Source organism: Clarias gariepinus, chromosome 8 (assembly GCF_024256425.1).
Source record: "Clarias gariepinus isolate MV-2021 ecotype Netherlands chromosome 8, CGAR_prim_01v2, whole genome shotgun sequence".
Classification (NCBI taxonomy): domain Eukaryota; kingdom Metazoa; phylum Chordata; class Actinopteri; order Siluriformes; family Clariidae; genus Clarias; species Clarias gariepinus.
In genome coordinates this window covers 7,655,108-7,665,431 of record NC_071107.1, presented here as the reverse complement: position 1 = coordinate 7,665,431, position 10,324 = coordinate 7,655,108, and the positions used below count along the sequence as shown (strand labels likewise).

Sequence of the window (10,324 nt, the reverse complement as noted above, 5' to 3'; positions counted from 1 at the left end):
GAGTGCACACATACCAATTTGGTGCAGCACACGATTAATACGGGTAACGCGGCTCCTGTTCGGTTACATCCGAGACGTCTTCCCTTAGCTAAACGAGCTATCGCCGAACAAAAGCTACGTGAGATGGCCGACTCGGGCGTCATAGAGCCAGCGTCCGGACCGTGGTCTTCACCGGTTGTGTTGGTGCGCAAAAAGGACGAATCGTGGCGGTTTTGTGTCGATTACCGGCGGTTAAACGAGGTGACGCGCAAAGACTCCTATCCGTTGCCGCGTATAGATGATGCGCTGGAACACGTTGCGGGCTCGGCGTGGTTTAGCTCGTTAGATCTGCGAAGCGGGTACTGGCAAGTAGAGCTCGCCCCGGAAGCGCGACCTAAAACTGCGTTCTCGATCGGGCAAGGGCTATGGCAATTCCGGCGCATGCCGTTCGGCCTATGTAACGCTCCAGCTACGTTCGAACGGTTGATGGAGAAGGTATTAGCCGATATTCCTCGCAACCGTTGTGTCGTTTACCTGGACGATTTACTGGTGCACGGCAGGGAGTTTGAGGTCGCTCTAGTTAACCTACGGGAAGTATTTCTGGCTATCCGGCGGGCGAATTTGCGACTCAACCCTAAAAAGTGTCAGCTGCTGCGGCGAGAGACCGGCTTCCTAGGACATGTAATTAGTGCTAGAGGGATTGCCACCGATCCAACAAAAATAGCGGCGGTACAGAATTGGCCTGAACCGCTAAATGTGTCCCAGCTACGCACCTTCCTCGGGTTAGCTTCTTACTATCGCCGGTTCGTGAAGGAATTTGCCACGATCGCCAGTCCGCTGCACGGCCTCACGAAAAAGAATCAGCCGTTCCGCTGGGACAGGGCGCACGCGCATGCTTTCACTCGGTTACGGGAAGCTCTGGTCACGTCGCCCGTTCTCGGATACCCTGACGCGTCTTGTATGTTTATCCTTGACACGGACGCGAGCGATGTAGGGCTGGGGGCTGTCCTGTCTCAGGTGTCCGAGGGTAAAGAGCGTGTTATCGCCTACTTCAGCCGCGCATTGTCTGGACCTGAGAAAAATTACTGCGTCACGCAGCGCGAGCTGTTAGCGGTCATCGCGGCCCTAAAACATTTTAGGCCGTATTTATACGGGCAATCCTTCTCGCTGCGGACCGATCACGCTTCGCTGGTGTGGCTACTTAGTTTTAAAGAGCCCGAGGGGCAGTTGGCGCGCTGGTTAGAGCGGTTGCAGGACTACGACTTTACCGTCCAGCACCGAGCTGGAAAACTGCATGGTAACGCGGACGCTTTATCCCGCCAGCCGTGTAGCAAAGAGCATTGTCGGCACTGCGAGCGGGTTGAAGAGCGCGTGCGTGGTCGCGACATCGAACACACCCCGACCCCCGTGAATCGGAACATTCCCCCTGCGCAGTACTCCGGAGTCTCCGTCGGTAATCCGCCGTCCGAGCCAGCGTGCAGCCGAGTTACCGCGTCGCCTAAAGCATCGCCTGTAGTCGTTTCGCCTGTAGTCGTTCCGCCTGTGCCACAGATGGACCGTGATCAGCTCATTGCCGAGCAGGAGAAGGATCCGGCGCTGCAACGGGTACTGGGTTGGGTTAACGCGGGCCAGAGACTGGATTATGCCGCGGTTGCTCACTTGGGACAAGAGGAAAAAGCTCTCCACTCGCAGTTTAATCGACTAGCGTTGCGGGGGGGTTTACTCTACCGCCACTGGGAACGGCCGTGTGGCGCTGGCGAATCTTTTCAGCTGCTGGTGCCGCGGACTCTGCGGGCACGAGTGTTGGGAATGATTCACGGGCATGCGGGTGCGGGACACTTCGGAGTCACCAAAACGCTGCAGCGGTTGCGCGCCCACTTCTACTGGCCGGGCTGTCACACTGATAGTGAACTCTTTGTTCACAGATGCGACGTCTGCACGGCAAAGAAGGGCCCTACCCAGCGCTCGCGAGCACCTTTGCAAGACTTTCGGGTGGGGGCACCCATGGAGCGTATGGGCGTGGACATTCTTCCCATCTCCGATCGCGGGAACCGGTATGTGCTGGTAGCCATGGATTATTTCACCAAGTGGCCGGAGGCGTTTGCTGTTCCTGACCAGAGCGCTTCCACCACGGCCCGAGTGTTGGTGGATGAGGTGTTCAGCTGATTCGGCGCCCCGGAGCAGTTGCACAGCGACCAGGGGCGTAACTTTGAGGCGGAGGTATTCGCAGCGGTGTGCGAGCGCCTCGGGGTAAAAAAGACCCGCACCACGCCCCTTCATCCACAAAGTGACGGCCTTGTGGAACGTTTTAATCGAACGCTCACCACCCAACTCGCCGTGCTTACCAGCGACCGGCAAAAGGACTGGGACGAACATTTGCCTCTCGTGCTTTGGGCTTATCGCACAGCGGTGCAGGAGTCCTCACAGCTCACGCCAGCTGCGTTAATGTTCGGTCGCGAGTTGCGCACGCCCGTGGACCTTGTGTTCGGGCCTCCTCCACAAGTGGATTTACCCGCGAAGCTGGGAATGGATTACTTTTGTTCTTTAAAAGACAAACTGTTTCGTGTCCACGAGCTGGCGTGTAGACACTTGGCGAACGCCGGGGTGAAGCAGCGCTGCTTGTATGATACTTACAGCCGGGGGGAGACTTTGCTGCTGGGGAGCAGGTTTGGGTGTATTCCCCCGGAAGAAAAAGGGGGCTCTCGCCTAAGCTTATGTCGCACTGGGTGGGCCCCTGCACGGTCGTTGCTCAGCTCTCCGACGTAGTCTACCGGGTGCGGTTGACGGGGCGGTCGCGATTGGTCGTGCTCCACCGGGACCGGCTCGCTCCCTACCAGCCCCACGTCAGCAAAACATCGAGCTCTGTGGAGGCCGGTCCGCCTCAGGAAGAGGGCTGCGCCCCGCCTTCCCCCGCAAAAAGACTCCGGCGTTCACAACGCCAGCGCCGACCACCGCCACGCCTGCTAGACTGATTTCGCCATGGTGACCGGGGACGGTCGCGGCTCGGGTGGGGGCAGTGTGGCGTGGGTGGGGTTTGAGTAATAACCATCATGCTTTGCGGGAGGGACTGTTATGTGTTCACCGTGTTGGGGAAATGTGTCTGGGGTAGTGGCTTCGGCCAGGGTGTGTAACTTGTGAAATGTGCTCTAGTTCAGGCTGACGCTGAATTAGAGGTAGGCTCCTGAGTGAAGGTGCTGCTCATGCCATACCGGCTGTATGCTAAATAAAGTACTCCCAGCCATTGCATTGGGCAGCAAATAAGCTCGCTCGTCTCTCCAGCATTTCTTCAGGCGTAAAAAACGCTACAGTATGTATGTAAGATTAGTGTCTCCGTGTGCTTTGCATAAGGTATGAATGCTTGTATGGAGCTAAATCCTGACATTAAAGCCCTTACAGTAATGCCACTCGGAAGTTATCAGTCCTACATGGCCAGACAGAAACCAGACCCAAAACCCCAAAACAGACAGACAGGAGTGTTACAACAGAAAAGCGTTACTCCACCTACAGTATGTGCATTACATATGGGTTTTACAATATTGAATATATCTGTATTTTGTGCTTTTGCATATGTCTCTGCTGGTGGTGCCATGGGGGTGTGTCTTCCTATATAATAATAATATTAATAATACATTTTATTTATACTCGCTTTTCATAACAATTAAGGACACTGTACAAAACCAATCAAGCTTAGTAGAGATTCGACGCCATTTTGTTTAATCCTTGTTTTCTTCTGGTTTGTGGTTATAGAGAGTATGGGTAGAATTTTGTATTTCTGTTTTTTTTTTTTTTTGAGGTTATGTATTTCACTTCGGGACTAGGTAGAGGAAATTGGCTTCTGAAGCTCACAGCCACTTTTTCTTTGGTGACTGGCTCCTTCACTTTTGTAAATAAACAATAAGCAAACGCACTATTACGCTAATGACCTAGCGTAACAATGGGTAAATATCATGGCTTCAATAAGTTTTAGATTGTATAGAGCTAATCTGTTTTCCAATAGCCATTCCATTCTGCAGTTTAAGTCTGAGGCCACTTCATTAGGTACACCTTGCTAGTACATAGAAAGGCATAGATTTAACATGGTGCTGGTGGCTATTCCTTCAGCAGGTTTTCTTGACCATGACTACATGCCTAAATACATTGAATTGCTTCCATGTGATTGGCTGATTAGGAATTTGTGTTACTGAGCAGTTGAACAGGTGTGCCTAATGAAATGGCTGGTAAAAGTATATATTAAAACGCAAAAACATTATGCCCAATATTGTGTAGAATGCCCTTGTACTCTGATCTCTCTGATGAGGAATGGGTGAGCTTTGGGTGCCCATGGTCACCAATTTACTGGGGTATAACTGATAATCACTGTTATTCCATTCATCTGATCAGTTTTATTCATGACCCTATCATTCCACCTCACTAAGAAAGTCAGATGACCCCAAATGTTAGGAGGAAATACTAGGGCAGTGGTTTGCCTTTAAAATTCAGGCAACCAAATTCACTTCAGGAGGACACATGTCAGTACTCTGGCCCTCTGGGCCCCTGCCCCCTCCCATAAGATTACTGTGAACAATTCATTCTTAGGGGCATTACTTACAGGACATGATCTGGGAGTTAAAACTGTTCCAGGCAAGTCTAGGTCAGCTCCTCACGCACAATTTCTGCGCACACTCCAGAGTGACCGACCACATGCTGATACGAGACTTTTTAAAGGACAAAGTCTTTCTCCCTTTGTATTCTAATATTTTTTTTCCTGTTCTCTCTTTTTTTATTTCTTTCATTTGTTACACACAGGAACACACACAAACACGCAGACAAGCACACACACAGTTTGTGATTGTAATGTTTAATTTTACATGTGAGAATAAAAATTACATCAAATTATTTTTTTGCAACTTTTTTTTTTGGTCTTTTTCTTAAACACATAAAAGCATCACAACGACAATATACAAACTCTCAGTAACCTTTTAACCCAAAATACAGATACACATGCAACAGCAGGGCGTAGTGCTAGTGTTAGCATTTGCGCTAGTGAATTACTCTTCGGTTGTGTAACACCATCAGTTCAGTTCCAAGGGGTCACATTACACAGATCGGTTCTTTTCCATCAGACTGAAGATCAGATCCAGCAAAGTGTGCAATTTTATTTATTTAACTACAATATTCATCCTGTTAAATGCTAGCTTTAGCCAATAGCACCCATGAGCTAACTTGAAATAGGATTTTTTAAATCATACTGATAAAGGGTCATCATAGCATGTGCTAGCATTAGCCAGCTAAAAGATCCCTGCTAAATTTAGCAGCTTAGAAATTCAGCTTGTGCCCCAAACCTACAGAAGTCCAGAGAGGCTGTGTGCTATTATAGGTTTATAAGTCATAAGTTATACGTTTTCTGTCCAGGCTTAAAAAAACATTATTATATTATATTATATTATATTATATTATATTATATTAGATTAGATTATTTAATTTTTTATATAATATAATATTATATTTATTTGTACAGCTAGCTATGTAATCAATTATGCATGGTTGGCTAATTTAGTGTAACACCAACAAGCTAGCTAGTTATAATCAGTACCTGGAGTTATCATGCTAGTAATTTATACAGTTATATAGTTAGCTTAGCTAAAATGCTCCAATAATAAATTTTAGATCATACAGTTAACCAGTTTATTAATTTAATTTCATTTGATTTAAGTAGCTTGTGTGCATGATTTAGCTGTGTTGTATTAGCTACTAATCTCCAGACAGAGAAATAAATAATAAAAACACAGACTGCCTGTACTTCTGTAACAGCACATCATCAAACATCCGAAACAATCAAGGATAGTGTTTCTTTTTTTTTTTTTTTATAAATTGAGACATTTCACATCACAAATTAAAAATTACAACACGTTGTTAGCAAGACAATATGCCCTGCGTAACACCGAACAGCAGGAAATTAAATCAGACGCTACAGAGCCGTGATTAGCCGCATCTCCCACCCCGGCACATGAAATTAAGTGAAAATCAACTGAAGAATTTTATGGTTATTGCTGCAGGTCTGGTGTCTGTTCACATGTCCTACATCCATATCATCCAACGGCGGTTTGTCGAGGCGACTCTCCAATTCTTTAGATGATTTGACGTTGATGAGTAGGGTCACTGAATGATTATATTCCACCTCATGATCAGAAATGCTTTGTTCCAATCATAGAAAGATGAACATATATATGTGAACTTAGATAAACAAATAGGCGAATAGGTAAATGAACTGATGGATGGATAAAGGAATGGTTTGGTTTACAGAGAGAGAGAGCAAGAGAGAAGAAGATCCTTCCCTACGCTTTAGGAATGAATTGTTTGAGCTATATGAATAAAGGGTCAAAAAGATGAGGGGAGAGATAGACAAATTGTATTTGATCCTCTTTCCTGTCTCTTGGGAATGTTTTTTTTAGATGTTGCTCCTGATGTCACTTGTCCTAAAGTCACCTCGACGCACAGCTCCGAGACATTCATCAGGAACACACCATTCTCTGTCTGAATGGTTTATTCCAGGTACTGATTGTCTATAGGTTGTCTATAAGCATCTGTAGCTTGATCAGCCTCGATATTGAACACTGAAAATGCTGCTATTTACACAAGAAATAAACAAATTAAATTAAACAGAGGTTAAACCTTCTCTTTCTGTCCACCTCTCCTTCCCATTGTTTCTGTCTTTCCTCTGGTGAGGTTTGGTTTCAGTTCCAAGTTCTGGGTTTCTAAACCCATTAGTATTTCTGAATCAGTTATTGAATCATCTGGCTTGATGGCGTATTTCTTTGGGATTAGAAGAACCATCGGAATGCCTCTCCACTGCTGACCGGCGTCCTCTAAAGGAAGAGAGGAAAAAAACAGGAAGTGATGTTAGCAAAAGGAAATGCACATTAGACTATTAAATGAACATAACATATTCAAGACACTGCTGTTTCTCTAACAATCTGTTATGAGTTGTAAGAAGTTTGGACTGGCCGTGATTAGCGCCTGATCATTTTTCCATACATAGATAAAGGGTATATTTCATCCTTTGGTGTACAAGATCTCATTGGAAATGTTTGGAGGAAACATAAAGACTATAAAGAGGCAGTAGAAATCCGAGTGTACATAGCTAGGGCATTTAGTTAGCATAAAACCTGAATCACACTTACACAGTTTGTATTAATGTCAAAGAACAGGAGTGTGTATAAATTATATCATAATCATAATCAGGTGTATTGCGGATTGTTTTTTTATATACAGGGAATGTATCTGTGTGTTAGAAATTATACAATGAAACTACTAGAAATGCATGACTGCTGTTTTCTTGGCTGATTTTTTGTTAAATAACTGCCATGAGGTTACAGGATGTGCTCCCGGTTACTGTTTAGAACCTTTGGAACAAATAAAATACAACTAAGAAAAAAAAATTAGCATGGATATGATATGCAAGTACAACAATTCAAGTAAATTTAATTTAATTTTTTATAGTGCTTTTAACAATTGTCATTGTCACAAAGCAGCTTTACACAATCAAAAGTCAAACGCCCATGCAAGCTCAGCTAGTCTGCTGCCTAGTCTACGGGATATGGAGACATCACCTGGGATTCTACCTCGTGTTCTCCGGATCAGGTTGCGTTAATGTAACATATTGTGTACATATTATATACTGTAAACAGAGACAGTGTAAAGTCTGCCAATGGGGGGGCTCAGGTCTAGCTCATTAGGAAAGGTGTACAGTACTTGGGAAGATGCTGTTCTTGTACCAAATGGGCTTGTCCTGATGGACTGCAGCCTCTTAACAGAGGGGAGTTTTCCAAAAGGTTTGTGTCCAGATCTGAGTTGTACATTTTACCTTCTAACATTTCTAAGAGACCGATTAGTCTGCTAGTGTGAAAGCAAAGTAAAGGTGTGTCCTCAGGTTTGTGACATCACACATGCCCCCTTGTGCCATTGTGTATTGATCGATTAGCCATTTGCTTCAGAGTGGCGCAACAAAAATGTGGTCGTGCTGTCATGTGGAGTTGCGGGTTTGAATACTGTTAGCCTGGACGTCTCGGTACAGAGGGGTTTATGCTCTCTCTCACATTAGTTATAGCAGCAATAGCAAAGCACATGCGTCTGTTTTTTATTTCCAGATTTTAAGAACAAACATCCTGCTCTCTGTGAAATAAAAGATAAAAAATTGTAGATTTATAGTTAGGTTTATGGATTATACCTAATTATTAAAATGCATATATACATGTTTCAACCACACGCATACACATTGTTTTGCTCCAGTAACATGTTTTCTGACAGCTGTTAAACCCATGCGTGAGGACTCGCCCCTACAGTGGCGTTTAATTCTTCATCACACCGCAGTGAGCTCTGATCTCCATCCTGACTGCGGCTCTGTCTCTGTTTAATTCAATCTGCTGGAGACTGGAGGAGCACTGACGCGCCAAAATAATAATTACAGTGTGGGAGCCGTGAATTCCCAACGAGCCACAATGAGCCGTTTAATTACGGCGTCTCCATTCGCGCCAGAGACGAACGGCGCTCGCCGGCTCAATAATCGCCGCTAAAGAAGAGAAATCGCTGCTCTCCGAACTCATTTGGCAGTCGGGACACAAAATAGCGAAGTTCCTGGCCAATTAGCGCCCTGGGGGATTAGCGTGGCGCTGACGGGGATTACTGAGTGCTGATTGGGAGCGGGATCGCTGTAACGTCTCCCAGCACTGATGGAAATCTAAAGGCGAAGAGAAAGATAGAGACACACAAAAGAACAGAATCAGGGAGTTTAAAATGAAAAGACGATGGCTTTCCTATTACAGAGTGAGCGTGCAAGATTATTTAAAGAATAATTTAGAAGAATTCAGAGCCTTTTTATTAAATCTCACTGCATATGATTTACAGTTATACACAAAACACACACCTGAGAGGAGGTCAATCCTCCACCTCCTCATCATCACATGATCCTCTAGGAAAGGGACGCAGTAGTTATCAGTGGTGTTGGGATTCAAGCTCACAACCTTCTGTAAATGCTGACGGTTAACATTTTGTAACATAATCTTACCAAGAGGAGCGCCACACGGACAAACGCAGACACACTTTGACAAACGGGTCTGACATGTGTAAAGTGTGTATGAGTGTTTGTGTGAGGGGTGAAGTGGGATGGGGGTTGTTAATCTGCAGTATTGACCACACACAGACCTGCTGCTTACCCCCTTTTCCCCACATGGCAGAAAACAACACAAAAAAGTCGAAGTTCAGCAACAAACACGTGCACACGCACACATACACACACACTTGAGCCCTCACTATCACCCCATCAACAATGCAGAAAGATTGGACATCGATAAGAAAAGAGTGAAGAGGAGAGAGAGAAAATAAAAATATGATTAAAAACATACAGTGAGACAGATGACGAGAGAGAGAGAAAGAGAGATGGGTTAGGAAATGGGAATAAAGAAGGAGAAAGACAGAGATGCAGGAGAGACAGGTAAACAGTAAGAGAGACAGATGAGGAAGAGGAAGAGGAAGTGAGTAAGAGACAGATAAAGAATGATAGAGAGACGAAAGAGAGACATAAAGAGGAAGAGAGAGAGAGAGGCGAAGGACCGACAGATAAAACAGGGACACATAAAGAAAGAAAAAAGACAAAAACACAAAGATGAGGAAGAGACAGTTAAAGGAGGAAGATAGAGAGAGGTGGTGGACAGAAGGTTTTATCTCTAATCAGTGTGTCAGACCTGCAGCGTCCTAAATCAACCTGGCTGATTGAGACCCGAGTGTGAGGGTGTGTGTGAGTGAGTGTGTGTTGGGGTCCTGACAGCCATTGACACTGATTGTGGGTGGCAGGTGCGCTTAATGGCGAGGCCTTGCATGTCCCACACTGATTGACGAGTGAGTGTGTGTGTGTGTGTGTGTGTGTGTGTGGTGGACAGGTGCTGCTGACTCATAATTGAGCCCTAATCTGTTTGTGTGTTAGAGTGACTCACTCAGTACGTTTCTGTGAATCTTTTCCTCACGCTGCAGTTGTATACAATGTATATACGTAGCAGCCATATCTGCCCTGTTAGCGGTGTGCGAGTAGTTTCTACGTATTGTTTAACACCACACTAACAGCTCACAACCCATAATCACTAACTGGTTTACTAAACGATCACTTTGCATACATGACTTGCATGCTTATTTATTAATTCAATTAATGCAAACTAGCATGATTGTTGTAATAGCATTGTGGTGTGATTCCAGCCAATGAAATGGGATCTCTGGTATGAGGACAGGCCATGTTGTCACGAGGAGCAGTCCACTGAACTAACAAGATGACTTCATCAAAACAGCGCTGTCCAGACGTGCACTTATTACATCATCA

The 10,324-nt window shown here is 45.3% G+C and overlaps 1 protein-coding gene across 1 annotated transcript in view; it reads right to left on the bottom strand.

Annotated features, from left to right (window-relative positions):
- Positions 1-6,413: 6,413 nt before the first annotated feature.
- The window catches only part of cxxc4 (CXXC finger 4), a 35,649-nt gene continuing 31,738 nt past the window's right edge, over positions 6,414-10,324 (bottom strand). The window contains exon 3 of the mRNA XM_053502605.1: positions 6,414-6,824. Coding sequence (XP_053358580.1) covers positions 6,780-6,824 — 45 coding nt within the window. The 3' untranslated portion in view covers positions 6,414-6,779. The remainder of the gene's footprint in view (positions 6,825-10,324) is intronic.